A 20173-nucleotide genomic window follows, 5' to 3' on the forward strand; every position below is an offset into this window, starting at 1 on the left:
CTGCTTATATTGATCACACAGTAATAATGTCCAAAACCTATGTGTGTGTGTGTGTGAGTGTGTGTGTGAGAGTGTGAAGCGAGCGCTGGTGGCGTCGTCCTGCTCCACTTCACACACACAGACACAGACACAGACACAGACACAGACACAGACACAGACACAGACACAGACACAGACACAGACACAGACACAGACACACACACACACACAGAGAGAGAAAGCAGGATTATAGGAGGACGAGACACTCGTTTATACCACACTTTATTCAACAGGAGGAACAGCCTGATCCCGCGTCACATGTCATTGCGCCATTTCGACATCATTGTGCCGAATTCGGGTCATATGCTGCTTTTAATCTTAACCTGTGTGTAACGTGTCTGTGATCTGTTGCAAAGCTCAGTCTCTCACAAAGGGATTAGCAGTCAAGCATCAAGGTTCATCACTGCAGATCCTCAAATCTCAACATGATATAAAGCCAGAGGTTTAGCACAACTAAAACTACAATTCTCTAAGATGATTGTAACACGTTACGCTTTTTCAACTGAATTAATTAGGAATTTGTGGACATCAAAAATACGACATAAATATTCCTTTCAAACGTTAAAGAAAAACGGCAACTTACAAAACTTTGCTGGTGGGCGGCCGTCGTTTCCAGCCTCTGCTTCCGGAAGTGGAGGAAGTTCTGGATTGAGCTCAGAATAGTGAGCGTTCGCTTCAACTCTGTCGAAAGTGGTGAGGAAAGAAATCAGCTCAGCGTGACCGTTTCACATCAGCTTTACACTTTATGCAACAAAAGCATGAAACTGTATGAGGGCACAATCTGCAGTAGTGTGCCCGGTTTACAACACAACCTGCAGTAAAGTGTGCCCGGTTTACAACACAATCTGCAGTAAAGTGTGCCCGGTTTACAACACAACCTGCAGTAAAGTGTGCCCGGTTTACAACACAACCTGCAGTAAAGTGTGCCCGGTTTACAACACAACCTGCAGTAAAGTGTGCCCGGTTTACAACACAACCTGCAGTAAAGTGTGCCCGGTTTACAACACAATCTGCAGTAAAGTGTGCCCGGTTTACAACACAATCTGCAGTAGTGTGCCCGGTTTACAACACAACCTGCAGTAAAGTGTGCCCGGTTTACAACACAATCTGCAGTAAAGTGTGCCCGGTTTACAACACAACCTGCAGTAAAGTGTGCCCGGTTTACAACACAACCTGCAGTAAAGTGTGTCCGGTTTACAACACAACCTGCAGTAAAGTGTGTCCGGTTTACAACACAACCTGCAGTAAAGTGTGCCCGGTTTACAACACAACCTGCAGTAAAGTGTGCCCGGTTTACAACACAATCTGCAGTAAAGTGTGCCCGGTTTACAACACAACCTGCAGTAAAGTGTGCCCGGTTTACAACACAACCTGCAGTAAAGTGTGCCCGGTTTACAGCACAACCTGCAGTAAAGTGTGCCCGGTTTACAACACAACCTGCAGTAAAGTGTGCACGGTTTACAACACAACCTGCAGTAAAGTGTGCCCGGTTTACAACACAACCTGCAGTAAAGTGTGCCCGGTTTACAACACAACCTGCAGTAAAGTGTGTCCGGTTTACAACACAACCTGCAGTAAAGTGTGTCCGGTTTACAACACAACCTGCAGTAAAGTGTGTCCGGTTTACAACACAATCTGCAGTAAAGTGTGTCCGGTTTACAACACAATCTGCAGTAAAGTGTGTCCGGTTTACAACACAATCTGCAGTAAAGTGTGTCCGGTTTACAACACAATCTGCAGTAAAGTGTGCCCGGTTTACAACACAACCTGCAGTAAAGTGTGCCCGGTTTACAACACAACCTGCAGTAAAGTGTGCCCGGTTTACAACACAACCTGCAGTAAAGTGTGCCCGGTTTACAACACAACCTGCAGTAAAGTGTGCCCGGTTTACTACACAATCTGCAGTAAAGTAAAAAAACAGCTCTTATACAATCCTGAACATCGTTAAAAATAAACCATCCGCTCTTTGCCTTCATTCTTTTGCGGCACGGCCAATGAAAATGTTGTCAGGGCAAGAAAAACAACCATTATGATTAATAATGAGCAGAATTAATTCTCACGGTTTAGAGAGAAAACAAGACACTTACTGGGGTTGAGCAGGTCATTCAGGGAAAAATCATATACATGACAAAGCGGTAAGAACTGGCACCTAAAAGAAAGGTAGATTAGAGCTGAAGTAAACATCAGATCTTTCAGAAGAGATGCTGAATAACACAGTCTTCTCACTCACATGCGCATGTAAACGCTCATGACTGGGGAAACCCACTCGTACAGCATTGGGAACTGGACGTTTTCAGACAACGGCACCTGTGGAAAACAGGAGCATTAAACATCGAGACTCAGATCTGATCTGATAATGCATATGAACCCCACACTCACCGTGTAATGGCACTCGGGTCTGAACCGAAACAGCAGCTGCAAAACTCTCATGTAGAGTCTTTGAATGGATTCGGCCTGAAAAACAAACAGATTTGAAAATCCAGCTTTTAATGTTGTTTATGTGTCTATGTGGTGTTTTTAATATGCTTTAACACAAACCATGTGTGAATTCAGAAGTCGACAGCATTTGCTGAGTATTTTCTCCTTAAAGGGATAGTTCAAACAAAAATGTAAATTATGTCAGTAATTACTCTCGCTCATGTTGTTCAACCCCGAAAGACCTTCGTTCATCTTCGGGACACAAATTAAGATATTTTGGATTAAATCTGAGAGCTGGATCACTCCTCCATAGGCTTCTAAGGGATTGACACTTGAGGGAGAGTATTTACTGAAAGAATTTACATTTTTGGGAGAACTGTCCCTTTAAAACTGCAGTGAACCAAAGACAATCTCAAAAACACAGTTCTGACGTCACAAACTATCTTGTAACCAATCAGATCAACGTGTGATCGTCAACGAGTGGATCTCTGAGTGAGTGTGAAATTATCTTCATAGAAATTAATACTTTTATTCATCAAGGACGCATTAAATCAATCAAAAGTGACAGTAAAGACATTTATAATTTAACAAAAGATTATAAAATAAATAAATACTGTACTATTTAACTTTCTATTCATCAAAGAATCCTGAAAAACAAAATGTATGCCAAATAAATATTTATTGATCATCAAATCATCATATTATACTGATTTCTGAAGGATCATGTGACACTGAAGACTGGAGTAATGATGCTGAAAATTCACAGGAATAAAAATAACAGGAATAAATGACACTTTACTATATATTCAGATAGAAAACAGTGATTTTACATTGTACTATATATTCACATTGAAAACAGTGATTTACACTGGAACAACGTTACTTTGATAAAGTATAGCCGTATAACGTTATATATGTCCACCTTTGGGTTGGGAGTGATGTCATTCTTGGTGAAGTTTTTCGCCTCTTGTCCAGTCAGAACTTCGGTTCGGTAAAACTGCACAATAACATCCACCTTATACACCGGGAACGTGTTTTCACTCATTCCTGCTGCTCCAAAAGAAGAAACGACATTAATAACCACATTTATCCAGTCAGTCAGACGATGTTTACAGCAGAAGCGTCGACAGATCCTCTCATGAACAACAACGAAACAATTCAAAGACACAGAATTATAGTTTCCCTCTTTTTCACACCGTTGGTCCTATATTACTTAAAATCTATAACTAACACCAAACTATTGTACTAACCAAGTTCAGACTCACGTCCCTCGTCGTCAACTGGAGCAAATTTAAACTTTAGTTTACGCGCCTCTATCGTCACTTCCGCCATACGTTCCTCACGTCGTCACGTGTCACCACAAAAGCTGCGCGTGTGGCGCCCTCTACTGGACATGCGCAGTATCTGTCCACTAGTGCAGCGGGTTTTCAAATCCTCAACATCCTAAAGTTTAATGATATATTTTCATGTACAAAGACCAAATTAATGCTGTTAAAAATGAATATTATGAATGTGTAAAAGATTTTGTTTCAATTACATTTCATCATTGCGTTTATATTTGTTAACTATTTAATAAAATGTCTTAATTTATTATTTAAATCAAATTTAACTCATTTATTTTCATTCAATGTATTTATTTAGTTTAAATGTATTTACTTTTATATTTTACACTGCATTTTTATTTCTATTTATTTAAATTAAGTTTTAGTCCTTTATTTAAATCATGTTTTAAGAATTTTTTTTTTAATATGTCATTAAAATTGTATTTATTTATTTTGATCTATTTATTTATTTGAATAAATTTATTTTTATTTTATTTTATTATTTATTTATTTTTTACACTGCTTTTCTCTAAACGTTTCCACGGGCCCCTGATCAATGCGGAAATCATCCAATTAATTTCTTGAACAAGTGAAATCTATTCATAACATGTAATGCAACAGAGAAATATAGAAATGCAACAAAAGCAATGCCTTTTACACAAAAAGAGCTGAATAAAAACCTCATTAGAGCAGAATTGTGAGGGGAAAAGTTGATATAATTAAAAAAAATTGATTATGAATCTTCAAACAAACGATCAAACGCATTTCATTTTGAAACGCAGGCCGATGATTGGCTGGCTGGATGTTGACGTCACAGCACTACTGTATCGTTTGTTATAATGTGAGCATTTGCTGAAAATATTTGAAATATAACCAGTGTGTGTGTTCTTCAGTATAATCGCCGCGGGAAAGCAAAGACCCAGATAAGCAATGAATTAATCATTTCTGTTTCTCATAATTTAGCCTTGTGTGATAAACATTTTATGAGTTTGGGAATTTGGCTATTTCATCATGTAACAAGTATATTCTGCTGAAATGTGAAAAAAGATTCGATGAACGAGATTCAAAGATCCGAGTCAATAAAAGATCCGAACTTCCCATTACTATCATCAGGCGCTGCACCGAGACATGGTTCGTAACTTTCTGCTAGTGAGGATAGTTATTAATGCCTTATGGTTATAGAACTCACAAAGTGTCATATTTATGAATGCTTTACGTGAAATAGCGTCACTGTTATTGTTGTTACCGCAAACCTCGTTCCCGAGTCGTGTAAGAAGCTTTCAGGAAATGTTGGTTTAATGTTCATTAATTGTGATGTTAATACGTAACAAAACAAAACAAACTTCTCAGTGTTTCGCGTTTATTTGCTCCACGTCATGAGTGTGAACGTCGACAGGAAAGATTACTCAGTTAGCATGAAACCATGTTGAGTCAGTGTTGATTACATTGAAATGACGTTAGAAAGTGATGTTTCAGTTAATGTAGAAACTATGTTGAACAAAAAATCAATGGTAATGCTATTGAATCAACATTGTACTATGTTGTTGAATCTAAATCACTGCTGTTGAATTAACACTGAAATGAACAAAAATAATCTTTGGTAATATGGATTGATCAATGTTACAATGTGATGTTGATTCTAAACACATTTAGTTGAAACAACATCAACATTTCAACTTCACTTCAATGGAGTGTCAACAAATTCACTTCATTTTCTGTGAAACTACTTGGCATTCAAGTAACAAGTTTATCTTGTAGAATAAAAGAGCTTTAGGTTTTTTAAATGAAAATTTCTTTAAAGGGATATTTCAGCCCGTAATGAAAATGCTGTCATCATTTACTCGCCCTCATGTTGTTCCAACCCTGTATGAGTTTCTTTCTTCTGTTGAACACAAAATATGATATTTTAAAGAACGTTGGTCACCAGAAAGCTGACGATGGCCATTGATTTCCAGAGTATCATCAACCATCACGTCTTACCCACATCCTTCACTCGGTCTTCTTTCGTGTGCAGCGGAAGAAAGACATTCATACAGGTTTGGAACAACTCAAGGGTAAATAAATGATGACAATTTTCATTTCAGGCTGAACGATCCCTTTAAAGCTGCAGATTCACCTTATGTAGACCTTAATGTCTTTAAATATCACAAAATAGCCTTGTCAGTCACTTTCTTAATAAACACAATATGTTTTTTGTTATTGTGTTTCAGTGGAAACAAGCTAAACTGAATGGAAATCAGTTTCATTTCTCAAATTGAATACAGATTCAGGAATATGGATGGTTAACCCTAACTAAAGGAAATCAGTGGCCAATTTCAAACTACAATAAATGTTTTTCAACAGACTTGCTAAAATCACGAAGGCCCGCCCCTAAACCAAGCCCCCAGTGGATTCGAGCCAATCGGGTAAAGCGGTGTGAAAACGCCCCACTGATTGAGAAACACCACTAGTGTTCTGCAGAGATACATGCCTGAATGATCTTGCTCATCAACTACAAATCACTGTTAGTTCAACGTCACTGTCTCCACCCATGTGTAGTGTTGGCTTTCATCAAAACTTCAATGCTGATCCAACGCACTTTAAACATTGAAATGTCCATCTCAACCAAAATGATGGTTTGGATCAGAAATCAACATTGTATCAATGTCACCATGCTATCGGTAACAGTCACAGATATTATTATAAAGCTGTATAATATAAGCTTTAATAATGTGCATAGATCTGATCTACCGTAAAATAACTTATTTTTGATCATAATATGTTTAGTTTCAGTTAATATTAAAGACTGCATATGTGTAGCTCTGTTCTGAATCTGTAATATGTCCATTACTGTGGTAAACGGGTCTCTTGGGTAAATGACTTGATCAGGTTCATGATTGTGTACTTTACTCCAACTGTGCACTATTTTACGTGAATGTACATGTTTTTAAAGCGTGGCACATTTTAAAAACAGCCCCTTTTATAATGTCACATGGGCATTGCTATTTTATACATTTTGCATTCATTTATACATACCACAAAAAAATTATAATAAACTAGCTTTTTAAACATTTTTCTGATAGGGAATGACATCATTTTCTATCAACAGTGGAAACAACTTAAAATAGGCTACTCTATCATTTCTGGTCATACAGAAAATAATAATACATCATTCGCAACTACTTTTATTTGTGCAAAACGAATGGACGCAAAAGTACCCGGACCCAAGACTTTTTCTACAAATAGCCTACATTATTTTATATATTTAATAATATAAGGTCCGTGTACTTTTGCGTCCACTCGGTTTTCTTTTTTAACCCGTAATTGAAAAACCAAAAATGAACGGTTGTTAGGCTATTTTTAAAACGCAAAGTTGAGCACCAAAATTTGAATTTGAAATTGAGCGTCAGCGTCAGTTCTGGCAGGCCAGGTAGTCAAGACGCTGCTAATGCTTTGCTATCAACACTGTCCCGTCAGCTGATCAGCTCCAGCTGAGCTGCATTAGCTGATTAACTCCCCTCGTTGCTCAATGGCCAAAGCTCAAACAAGGTGCCTATTTAAAGCTCATTCACCTTGCTCATACATGCTTGCTGCTCGCTCTGCTGGTTTGCTGCTCGCTCTGCTGGTTTGCTGCTCGCTCTGCTGGTTTGCTGCTCGCTCTGCTGGCTCGCTGCTCGCTTCTGCTGTTCTGTACGCTGGTAAAACACTCATGTTGTTAAACGCAAAAGTACTGCTTCTATTTACCCTAGTGTCGGCTATGATTTCCACCGCTGTCGAGGAAGATTGGCAAGACTCTTCTGAGGAAACCCGGCCATCACCATTTCAATCGGATCAGGTGCAGGATGCCTGCCCGGAAGATAACGCTACCGCTCGTAGGAGTTCTCGGCGGTTGGCGAATAAATCCTCGCCCCAACCATGCATCGGCGATTGGCCCGCGGCAAAAATACTGGAAACCCTATTTTTAAATGACATTCAGCCTCCGCGTGGCGCCTCTCACGAGGACCTATTTGTCCTCCTCTGCGATTCTCTAATAATCCCATTTGTTGAATCTCCGCCGGTGCCTCCTCAGTCCTCTGGAAAAAAGCACACCTCGAAGCGAAAAAATCCCGAGACAGCCAGCAAAGCCCCAGCACAAAAACGGGTCAGCTGCTCTGTTCGTCCGGGCCCAAGTACTTTTTCAGCAGATGATCCAGTGCTCATGGCACTTTCTGACATCCAAACTTCTCTCCTCAGCATGTCCGCTAGGATATCAACACTGGAAGACGGCTCCATTTCCAGACCTTCCTCGACCATCTTCCCTGCTTCAACCGCCGCTGTTGTCTCCGACCCGCATCAACATCCGCGCCAGCCTCAAAGTGATGACGTCACCACGGAATTTTCACCTAAAAGGACCCTTACAACCGCCGTACCTCTTTCCACTGGCTCGCCTTTTTTCCCACCAGCTGCTGCCATCTCTCATCAGCTGAGGGGACAGATATTGGCAGGTAAAGACATCAACCTTGTTAAACTCCTGCTGGGTTCCGAGCTGTGTGAACGGCGTATAGTAGACTGTGGTGACGTGCATGTCGAGCTAAAAGATGGGGACCCTAGACTTTCAAAAATTCTAACTTTTCCCGAGTTCGTTACCGCATTTGGAGTTTATAGGGATGTTATCTGTGAGGACCATCCAGCGCGCAGAGCCGAACTAGATACCTATCTGGCCATTATTTCTGACCTAGCTCTCTCTTACGGTGGGGTTCTGTTCTACGAGTATCACAAGTCTTTTTCTGCAAAGGCAGCCATGTTCATTCAACGCTTTAATCAAAGACTAGACTGGTCCGTGGTCGATCTCGCGCTCATAAGTAGACACTTCACAGGTCACCAAATCCTGTCCTGCTCCGTTTGCGGCTCTCTTTCGCATTCTACTAATTTATGCTCTAAATCTAAGCCTATTTCCTCCATGTCTCATCCTGGCCCGAGCCATAAAGCCGGCCCCCAGGTGAATAACTTTGGTACTCCTATTTGCTTCAATTTCAATGAAAATATTTGTAGGATGCATAATTGTAAATATTTTCATGTTTGTAGCTACTGTGGGAACGCCCACCCAAAGTCCGTGTGCCCGAGGAGAACACGCTTCATAAAAATGGAGCGAAAGAAATAAAACCTTCAACTCCCATAAACGTTCCCAAGCTGGGACGGGCGTTGAGAAAGCATCCTGACCGCTGTTTTGTGGATTATTTACTGACTGGTCTCGTTCAGGGTTTTTTTGCTGGCCTGCTGCATTTTCCTGCTGTATCTTTTCAATGCCATAACCTACTGTCCGCGTCTCAGGAGCCGGAAACCGTGGATACCTTGCTCGAGAAAGAGGTTAAGAAAGGATTCATGATAGGCCCATTTGATTATTCTCCTTTCCCGATTTTTAGGATAAGTCCTATAGGAGTAGCCACTCGAAAATATTCAGGGTAAAAAAAAAAACGTTTAATTATCAGCCTTTCTGCTCCCCACAATGGTTTGGCTGACAGCATCAATAGCCTTATTCCTTTAGCCCCATTTTCTCTGTTTTACAACACTGTCGATGATGCCATCAATTTCATAAAAAAGGACGTGGAGCTTGGCTTGCAAAGGCAGATATTTCCGATGCTTTTAAAGTTATGCCATTGCATCCCTCACAGTGGCATTTGTTCGGCGTCCAGTGGAGGAAAAAATTTTATTTTGCGGTTAGACTCACTTTTGGCTGTCGTAGCAGTCCAAAAATATTCGATACCTTGTCGGAGGCTTTGTGCTGGATTCTTCTTAATAACGAGAAATTACCATTCGTCCTTCATCTTTTAGATGATTTTCTCCTAGTAGTTTTTCCTTTAAAAAAAAAATCAGACTTCTCTATCTCAACTCTCAAACGCACCTTTTCTGAATTAGGCGTTCCTCTCTCGGAGGAAAAGACCGTGGGTCCAGTCAAAATCATCGAATTCCTAGGCATTTCTCTCGATTCAAATCGCATGCAAGCTTCACTCCCCCTCGAGAAATTATCCCGGATAAGACAAGTTATGAAAGTCGCAAAAAATTCAAAATCTTTTTCAAAAAGGGACTTGCTCTCTCTTTTGGGTCACCTTAATTTCGCTATGAGAGTAATTCCTCAAGGCAGATCATTTATTTCCAGGCTTCTTGACCTTTCTAAATCTGCAAAAGCTCTCAGTGATATAGTTTCTTTAGACGCAGGATGTAGATCTGAGCTAAAATTTTGGTCTCTGCTTCTAGATAAATGGAATGGCATTTCCTTTTTTCTTAATGATTTCATGGAATCATCTTTAGCTCTTAATCTGTATACTGATGCTGCACCTTCCGTAGGGTTCGGGGGGATTTTCAAAAACGAATGGTTTGCGTCTGCATGGCCGGAAGAATTGCGTTCCGCACCTGCCGATGATTCCTCGACAGCCCTATTAGAATTGTATCCGATCGTCGTCGCATGCATTCTGTGGGGTAAACACTGGGCTAGGAAACAAATTATGTTTTTCTGCGACAACAAAGCTGCTGTTAATATAATTAACAAGAGGCGTTCATCCATTCCATTTATCAACAGGTTCATGAGACGTCTTACATGGCTGTCAGTTATGGGGAACTATCATTTTCGTGCAGAACATATTCCCGGTTTGAATAACCAAGTGGCCGATTCTTTGTCTCGTTTCAATTTTCAGAAATTTCATCTCCTGTGTCCAGCTGCAGCACAATCAAGCCTGGAATGCCCGCCTTTCAGCCAAACCATTCTAGATTGAATAACCCTCTTCAATTCTATATGCATTCTGCTGCACAGTACATGCGGGGGGGTTTGGCTAGTTCTACATTAAAATCGTATGACTCTGCATGGTCTTATTTCATCAGTTTTTGTGCTTCTTTATCTGTAGCTGCTCTGCCTGTCAATATATCATATATTAGTGTGTTTATAGTCCACTGCTTCGAGTTTCGGAAACTGCAGCCTTCTTCCATCAAAAGTACGGTCGCTGGAATTCAATTCCACATGCGCTGCTTGGATCCATCTGCCTCCAGTATTTTGGAAAATCCTTCCATTCGCCTTTTGCTGAACGGGATAAAAAGACAATCTCCACAAGGCAATGATAAACGTCTCCCTTTTACTCTACCTTTGGTTAAACAAGTAATATCAAAATTACGGGATGGGTGTTTTGGGCCGTACACCGATCAGTTGTTAGAAACAGTCATTCTCACAGCTTTTTTTGGTTTTCTAAGGGGTGGTGAAATTTCTTCACGCACTTGTTCATTTGACCCAAATCTCAATCTAACAATTTCTGATGTCTCAATTCATGATCACCATTTCACATTATTTTTAAAACATTCCAAAACTGATAAAAATGGTAAAGGCGTAATCGTGTACATTTCTGAGTCTAACACTGTTTTTGTCCTCTAATTTCCATGCTGTTCTATTTGAGGTACCGCCCTAGTGCCGATCCGCAGGAGCCGCTGTTCGTCACGCAGGCAGGGAAAACAATATCCAGAACCTGGTTTTCTTGTCACCTACGCCTCCTTTGCCAATTCTGTGGACTGCCCCCGGACCGCTATACTGCTCATTCTCTGCGCATCAGTGCAGCAACAACAGCGGCAGCTTCCGCTCCGGTTTCAACCCTCAAAGCTATGGGGCGGTGGTCTTCTGCTGCTTACGAACGATACCTCCGTCCCGATGTTCGGGCTATTCTTGATGCCCAGAAAGCCATGAGCTCAAGTCTCTGATTTGTTTCGCTAATAAATACATTTGATAAGTATTTTGCTCGCGCTCTGCTCAGTATAAATGCCCCTGATGCGCTATCAGCCGTTAATTTCTCATCTAGCCCGTTTCTCAGAGGTAGATTAGTCATCTCTTCAGAGCTTACACTGTAGACCGTCAAACAGTTCAAGTCAGATTATCTAGATAACAGCATGTTTTAGCTATTGCGATCTTGATTAGTCATTACAGTAAATAATTAATAATTTTACCATTATTATAAATCGCTAAATTAGGGCGCCTCAGTCATCACCGTTCGAGACACTCAATTTTGTTTTGGGGGGAATAGAAAATTTCTAGTCAATTAATCATCCTCTGTATCACAGAGGATTGCCAGGTGTGGTTTTGTTTGGGGGGGATATTTTAGCTCTCACAGTCTTAAACCGTGTGAGCGTTCCCTAATGCTGCTGCTGCTGTCCTCTGACTCTCTGCTATTTCATGGTGCTCATGAAAGGTCAGAGGACTCCCTGAACAGAGCCATACCGCCAAAATTTTAATTCAGGAACATCAACTTGTTTGCAATCTATTCAATAAAATTCTTAAATTAATTTTTTGTCTGTGTGTTCTTGACTTAATGGACCTGACAGAACTGTACACACCAAATGCTGCGCAAAAAAAATAAATATTGATGTATTTTCAGATTTTTGTTTATGACTTTTTCCCCTTTATTAAATATTTGAAATATTCACAAATTAATAATGGAGAAAATTTGGATTTTACTGGTTTTCTACGGCCAAATTAGAACCTGGAAATTATATTCGAATTTGTTCGTTATAAAGTGGACATTTCAAGCTTTGTATAGGTAGGCCATATTTTGTTTCAATTCATTTTTGAGACGCGCTCCAGTTCACGGAGATCATGAAAGCGCGCCTGATTGTTTTATTTTATTTTACAAAAGCACAAAGTTTTCTTGTTGTGAGTTTACAAAAATAAAATTGTGTATTTTTATACATTTGTTTACACATAACAAAATATTGTGAGTAGGCTACAGTTTATAAACTGAAGGGACGGATTGCACAACCGTCTCCACGGATTGTTTTGTTTTTTTCCCACAGATGGAGGGTTTTTTCCCTCCATAATACGGGGTTGAAATAAATATTTACCAAATTCATATTCATCATTTATATTGTCAATTTATGCTACATAATAAAAAGAATACACTAGCCTACAAGATCACATCAAGGTAAGATGTAAGTGAACATTTGAACCATATGCCTATGTATGTTTTCTTTTCTTTTCATTACACTATTTACGTAAATTAAGACCCAATAGTTGAACAGTTTAAAGTGTAATCTGGCAGTTCAAGAAGCAGCCTCTGAATTGGGACGCAGAAAACCTCTGGCCATGAAAATACATGACTGAAACATCCTCACCATGTCTTCCAGTAAAATATAAACAAAAAAATGACAATAGCCAATTCTGGATCCATAGCTGTTTATTCAATTATATAAAATGAATTATCAGGATGGCAGCTGTACTCTCGCACCGTTGCTTGGCGCCAGGAGCGGTAATCAGGAACACCTGGATGCGCAATTAGGAAATCCTGCGAAGGCTACATGGTGCGTCCTTCGAAGTCTGCGGCCTTCGGAGGATGCAGCCTTCACATTGGGACACAGCTAATGTCTCATATCTATATCCTTCACTGCCCACGATATCCCACAATTCTCTGTTCAAATCTGATAGATGTGCTAAAATATAAAGATGCCATCCAAAATTTGAGTTTAATGGCTTGTTCAACATTCTATTTCTATTTCTAGTGAGAAAGTATTATAGCAGTATTAAATATTAGCTTCATTATCACCAACTCCATTTCGTTGTAGATCATTTAACCGTTATGCTGCCTCAAGTCAGTTTCAGGCGGTACCTTGCTCGTGACCCTGTGTTTTTAGTTCACTTAGACTTAACTGCAGCTTTTTATACTGTCAATCACCCGTTGCTCGTAGCTAGATTAAAATATCTGGCAGGGCTCAACATAAAAAATTCCCCACTGGCCCCCAGGGCCAGTAGATCAGAGTTTTGCTGGCCCCTTCTATATTTTTACTGGCCCTGAAAGAAATATGATGAAAAGCACTATTCCATTAAACTGTATTTATTGTATACATTAGGATTCATTTTTCTTGTCCCCTCACAATGACAGTAAACTAATTATTACATTACATGAGTGATGAATGACGTTACATAGGCCTATTTTCACTTCAAAATGGCAAAATTAGACAAAAGTATATTAGTTTGCCTGATTATTTTTGTCATTCGTTTAACATTTATGACCTAAAAAAACTTTCAATGAAGAAAAATGAAGAACTCGCTGAATCTGATTATAACCAGACTGAAGCGAACACGAAGTTGTGTAGCTTACACTTAATCACACGTTTTTAGGGGGGCTAGGCAGAAGTTTAATATGGAGGGATTATTGGGTCAGAGTGAAAACTAAAAGTCAAAATCTGAAACTAAAAGTCTAAGTCGAAAATGAATTTGGTATTTAGGATTGGGCATTTGGTATTTAGGATTGGGCATTTGGTATTTAGGATTGGGAATTTGGTATTTAGAATTGGGCATTTAGTAATTTTGGATTTAGGATTGGGCATTTGGTATTTAGGATCGGGCATTTAGTCATTTAGAATTGGGCATTTAGGGATTTAGGAATGGGCATTTAGGGATTTAGGATTGGGCATTTAGTCATTTAGGATTTAGGATTGGGCATTTGGTATTTAGGATTGGGAATTTGGTATTTAGGATTGGGCATTTAGGGATTTAGGATTGGGCATTTAGTCATTTAGGATTTAGGATTGGGCATTTGGTATTTATGATCGGGCATTTAGTCATTTAGAATTGGGCATTTAGGGATTTAGGAATGGGCATTTAGGGATTTAGGATTGGCCATTTAGTCATTTAGTATTTAGGATTGGGCATTTGGTATTTAGGATTGGGAATGTGGTATTTAGGATTGGGCATTTAGTCATTTTGGATTTAGGATTGGGCATTTAGGGATTTAGGATTGGGCATTTGGTATTTAGGATTGGGCATTTGGTATATAGGATTGGGCATTTAGTATTTAGGAATGGGCATTTGCTATTTAGGATTGGGCATTTAGTCATTTAGTATTTAGGATTGGGCATTTAGTCATTTGGTATTTAGGATTGGGCATTTGGTATTTAGGATTGGGCATTTGGTATTTAGGATTGGGAATTTGGTATTTAGGATTGGGAATTTGGTATTTAGGATTGGGCATTTGGTATTTAGGATTGGGCATTTGGTATTTAGGATTGGGCATTTGGTATTTAAGATTGGGCATTTGGTATTTAAGATTGGGCATTTGGTCATTTAGGGATTTAGGATTGGGCATTTAGGGATTTAGGATTGGGCATTTGGTATTGGGCATTTGGTATTTAGGATTGGGCATTTGGTATTAAGGATTGGGCATTTAGTCATTTAGGATTTATGATTGGGCATTTGGTATTTAGGATTGGGAATGTGGTATTTAGGATTGGGCATTTAGTCATTTAGGATTGGGCATTTAGGGATTTAGGATTGGGCATTTGGTATTTAGGATTGGGCATTTAGTCATTTAGTATTTATGATTGGGCATTTGGTATTTAGGATTGGGAATGTGGTATTTAGGATTGGGCATTTAGTCATTTAGGATTTGGCATTTAGGGATTTAGGATTGGGCATTTAGGGATTTAGGATTGGGCATTTGGTATATAGGAATGGGCATTTGCTATTTAGGATTGGGCATTTAGTCATTTAGTATTTAGGATTGGGCATTTGGTATTTAGGATTGGGCATTTGGTATTTAGGATTGGGAATGTGGTATTTAGGATTGGGAATGTGGTATTTAGAATTGGGCATTTAGTCATTTAGGATTTAGGATTGGGCATTTAGGGATTTAGGATTGGGCATTTGGTATTTAGGATTGGGCATTTAGTATTTAGGAATGGGCATTTGCTATTTAGGATTGGGCATTTAGTCATTTAGTATTTAGGATTGGGCATTTGGTATTTAGGATTGGGCATTTGGTATTTAGGATTGGGCATTTGGTATTTAGGATTGGGCATTTGGTATTTAGGATTGGGCATTTGGTATTTAGGATTGGGCATTTGGTATTTAGGATTGGGCATTTGGTATTTAGGATTGGGCATTTGGTATTTAGGATTGGGCATTTGGTATTTAGGATTGGGAATTTGGTATTTAGGATTGGGAATTTGGTATTTAGGATTGGGCATTTGGTATTTAAGATTGGGCATTTGGTCATTTAGGGATTTAGGATTGGGCATTTAGGGATTTAGGATTGGGCATTTGGTATTTAGGATTGGGCATTTGGTAATAAGGATTGGGCATTTAGTCATTTAGGATTGGGCATTTAGGGATTTAGGATTGGGCATTTGGTATTTAGGATTGGGCATTTGGTATTTAGGATTGGGCATTTGGTATTTAGGATTGGGCATTTGGTATTTAGGATTGGGCATTCAGTCATTTAGGATTTAGGATTGGGCATTTAGGGATTTAGGATTGGGAATTAGGTATTTAGGATTTGGCATTTGGTATTTAGGATTGGGCATTGTGTTTAGGATTGGGCATTTAGTCATTTAGGATTTAGGATTGGGCATTTGGTATTTAGGATTGGGCATTTGGTATTTAGGATTGGGCATTTGGTATTTAGGATTGGGCATTTGGTATTTAGGATTGGGCATTTGGTATTTAGGATTGGGCATTTAGTCATTTAGGATTGGGCATTTGGTATTTAGGATTGGGCATTTAGCCATTTAGGATTGGGCATTTAGTCATTTAGGATTGGGAATGTGGTATTTAGGATTGGGAATTTGGTATTTAGGATTGGGCCTTTAGTCATTTAGGACTTAGGATTGGGCATTTAGGGATTTAGGATTGGGCATATGGTATTTAGGATAGGGCATTTGGTATTGAGGATTGGGCATTTGGTATTTAGGATTGGTCATTTGGTATTTAGGATTGGGCATTCAGTCATTTATGATTTAGGATTGGGCATTTAGGGATTTAGGATTGGGCATTTGGTATTTAGGATTGGGCATTTGGTATTTAAGATTGGGCATTCAGTCATTTAGGATTGGGCATTTAGGATTGGGAATTTGGTATTTAGGATTGGGCGTTTGATGATTGAGGAGTGTATGCAAATAAGGAGGCGTAGCCCAAATACTGGAGGCTGGGTTTGAAATGGCTGGTGTGCAGAGGCACCAAATGGACAGCAGAGGGAGCTCCAGTGCTAAGAGCACACTGGCAGAGCGTCCTCTTCAAAGTGAAAGTTGTCGTGCTCTGCCATCCCCATTGGCTGCCACATTAACAATGGCAAAGCCAGAGCTAGCATCTTTGTTGAGACAGGCTCGTAGTCAGACCAATAGCACTCCTTTCACTGGTGACTGTGTGTGTGGCCATATAAATGTTACAACGCTGTCATTAAGTTGAAGTTATCACATTATAAACTGCAGTCCTCGCTCCAGCCCTGCTCACTCGCTCTGTTTGTAGTGATGTCCAGTTCGTGAACGAATCGTTCTTTTGAACCAGTTCTTTTTAGTGAACCCGTCGAACCAGTACACTAAATCGGACTGAATCGTTCGAAACAGTTCGGGTCTTGAGTCAGCACTGATCCACAAGTTACTAAAGTTACTCACTTTCAGACATGCCTGACAGCCCCTCCTACTCGAAATAAACCAATATCCCGGAGTATATATTACTCTAGGAACTCCAACAGTTCACTGAACTGAGACATACTGTGATGAGCACGAGCAGCCGATACTGTGCATGCGCGAACTACTGAACGCACAGGTACAGCGGTTCTCAAATCACCAGCACAGAACCGAGAAATGCGTGCTAATTTTTCAGAGGGAAGAAATGCATATTTTGTTGAACATCAATAATTGCAATAAAATAAAACATGGGCCGCTGCGAGCATCGGTCTGGGGTGGAACCCTCCACCCTGTCCTGAGCGCTCGCTGCTGTACGATTGGTTTTGGGGTGGCCGCTGACTCTCGTCGCCGTCTAACCCCAATACCTTTCTTCCCGGATGTGCATCAGGAGATCTCGAAATCCTCGAAGACCCCCATGTCTCCAGCGATCCCTCGTTGATCTCCTCCACCCTTCCTTCCCAATGGACGCTGCTCATGGGTACACTGGGGTCCCCCGGTTGAACGCTCTGTTGTGATACTAAAATAATTGTGTCCTCAGAGTGCTTCTCCTCTGCGCGATCCTAAGCACCCGTCCGAAGCCTGTAGTTTTTCGTCTACACTTGTGGCAGAGGATCTCTTTTTCTCGGTATGGAAATCGACTCGGTCGCCATGTAAAAGGCGCAGCTTACGAGCGAGCCCGCGCAGTCAGTGCTGACTTGCCTGAGACAGTTCGAGGGCAAGAGTGCGGTTGCACCGAAACCTTTTCAGAGGCTCCTGGGGCATATGGCATCTGCAGCCGCGGCAACGCTGCTCGGATTGCTTCATATGAGACCGCTTCAGCTTTGGGTTCGCGACTGAGTCCCGAGGTGGGCATGGCAACACGGCACCCTCCGAGTACCAGTTACTCTGACCTGCCGTCAGACCTTCACCCCGTGGTCGAACCTCAGTTTTCTACGGGCCGGAGTGCCCCTGGAACGAGCTTCTCGGCATGTTGTCGTAACGACAGATGCCTCCACCACGGGCTGGGGCGCCATGTGCAATGGACGTGCTGCCGCGGGCTCCTGGACAGGACCACAGCGCCTTCTGCACGTCAATTGCCTCGAGGTGCTGGCTGTACGTCTTGCTCTGAGCCGCTTCTGGGCCGTGCTCAAGAATCAACACGTACTAGTCCGTTCAGACAATACCGCCACTGTAGCGTACATCAACCGTCAAGGTGGTCTACGCTCTCGCCATATGTCGCAACTCGCCCGCCACCTTCTCATATGGAGTCAGAAGCATCTGAGGTCGCTTCATGCCATTTATATCCCCGGAGCCCTGAACTGTGCAGCCGACGAGCTCTCACGGCTTCAGCCCCTCCCGGGAGATTGGCGACTCCATCCCCAGTCGGTTCAGCTGATTTGGGACCAGTTCGGGGATGCACAGATAGATGTTTGCCTCTCACGACTCGACCCATTGCGCCCTGTATTATTCCCTGACCGAGGGCACGCTCGGCACGGATGCACTGGCGCACAGCTGGCCGTGGGCCGCAAATATGCGCTTCCCCCAGTGAGCCTTCTTGCGCAGACCCTGCGCAAGGTCAGGGAGGACAAGGAGCAGATCTTTCTGGTCGCACCGTACTGGCCCACCAGGACCTGGTTCTCCGAACTCGTACTCCTCGCGACAGCACCTCCTTGGCCGAGTCCCCTGAGGAAGGACCGGTGCACTCCATGCGCGTCATGAAGTCCAGCCTGCTGATCAACTCAAGCTGTGTTCTTTGTATTGTGCCACTACTTTGTTTTATTTGTTAGTGTTTGGTATGTCTATGTTGACGTTAGTGTAGAGAAAATGTGTGTTACATGCGGAGAGAGAGAACTTGAGAGACGTGAGTTTGTGCAGTCATTTGTTAGTCTGAAAATAAATGCTTTAAACTGCTTTGCCTTGCGTTTCCTTTTATGTTGCTGAACCCTTATGAAACGAGCATTTTTAACAAAAGGGTTCGTAACATAAATGGGGGCTCGTCCGAGATTTGTGTCCGAGTAGTGGTAATTTGATTGATCTAATTTGATTCAGGTATCCATATCCTCTGGTTAGGAAGAGTAAGCCAGCGGGGCTGTGCTTAGCGCCAGTCCTGACGACGGTTTACTGTTTATTGTTTTTCTTTATTATTTTAGTTTGTTGTTTTTGGAGGTATTCCGGGGGAGAGAGCGATCTCTTAATCGGTACCCTCTGAAGACTAGGTAGGGTATAGTTAGATTAATGGTTAGGTAGGTAGGTCCAGAGGGTGTTGGATTATCCTGATTGCTTTTGCGTTTTCTTTCTTTAAAGATGGCAACGTTTGAGCTAAAACAATTTTTAGATCAACCTAGTGTTGAAGTTTTAGAGACATGTCGGAAAAATTATTTGTTTCTTATTGCTCAACATTATGAGATTTCTATCTCTAGAACACTGCGTAAAGAAGAGTTGAAAGCTTGTTTAGTGACTAGCCTGATTAATAAGGGGGTATTTCATTCTATGGAGGCTGTTCCTACTGCAGCAGCAGAGTTGGCGGCACCAGCTGCAGGAAGTTCGCCCTTACGTGTGTCGAGTGGTGTTCCAGTGGTGACGCCAGTGATTGAGGTTGGTGCGGAGGTACGTCCGTCTTTTTCAATGCCTAAATTTGAACCTCTTTCACTGTCCACAGAGTCATCATCGGGTTTGCGTGCAGATTCCCGTTTGAAGTTACGTTTAGCACGGTTACAATTGGAGAGTCAGGACAAAGCTCAGGCGAGACAAGATGATTTGAAGCGTCAGATCGAAATGTACCGAATTGATGCTGATACGAAAGTGCGACTGCGGGAGTTGGAGTTGCAGGCGGTTCCAGAGGTACCTAAAAAATCTATTGTTAAAACATCTAGGTTGGAGGTTTACTCTGAGACATCGGCTAGTCCATCAACTTCGGGTGTTAATTTTGTGCCGTTTGATATTGGATCTGAGTCTGTAGCGCCGTTTTCAACACATTTTGATGTGGCTAAAAATATCTCTATCCTCCCACCCTTCCGTGAGAGAGAAGT

General features: G+C 41.2%; 1 protein-coding gene across 3 annotated transcripts in view; it reads right to left on the bottom strand.

The window, feature by feature from the left end:
- Nucleotides 1–20173, bottom strand: part of nuf2 (UF2 component of NDC80 kinetochore complex) — a 162559-nt gene that overhangs the window by 16095 nt on the left and 126291 nt on the right. For 2 of the 3 annotated variants that reach the window (XR_013195015.1, XM_077204356.1), the window contains exons 1-6: nucleotides 3708–3834; nucleotides 3380–3507; nucleotides 2419–2493; nucleotides 2270–2346; nucleotides 2127–2188; nucleotides 623–720 (exon numbers count right to left, since the gene is read on the bottom strand). Coding sequence is in view for 1 of the 3 variants with exons in the window: in XM_077204356.1 (XP_077060471.1) it covers nucleotides 623–720; nucleotides 2127–2188; nucleotides 2270–2346; nucleotides 2419–2493; nucleotides 3380–3507; nucleotides 3708–3789 (522 nt within the window). In the remaining 2 variants the exon portion in view is untranslated. Of the gene's footprint in view, nucleotides 1–622; nucleotides 721–2126; nucleotides 2189–2269; nucleotides 2347–2418; nucleotides 2494–3379; nucleotides 3508–3707; nucleotides 3835–20173 lie in introns of those variants that run through there. The other variant, XR_013195016.1, reaches the window with a different exon arrangement.

Source organism: Siphateles boraxobius, unplaced genomic scaffold (genome assembly GCF_051911475.1).
Source record: "Siphateles boraxobius isolate OS27281-9 unplaced genomic scaffold, OSU_SipBor_1 5, whole genome shotgun sequence".
NCBI classification, from domain to species: Eukaryota; Metazoa; Chordata; class Actinopteri; order Cypriniformes; family Leuciscidae; genus Siphateles; species Siphateles boraxobius.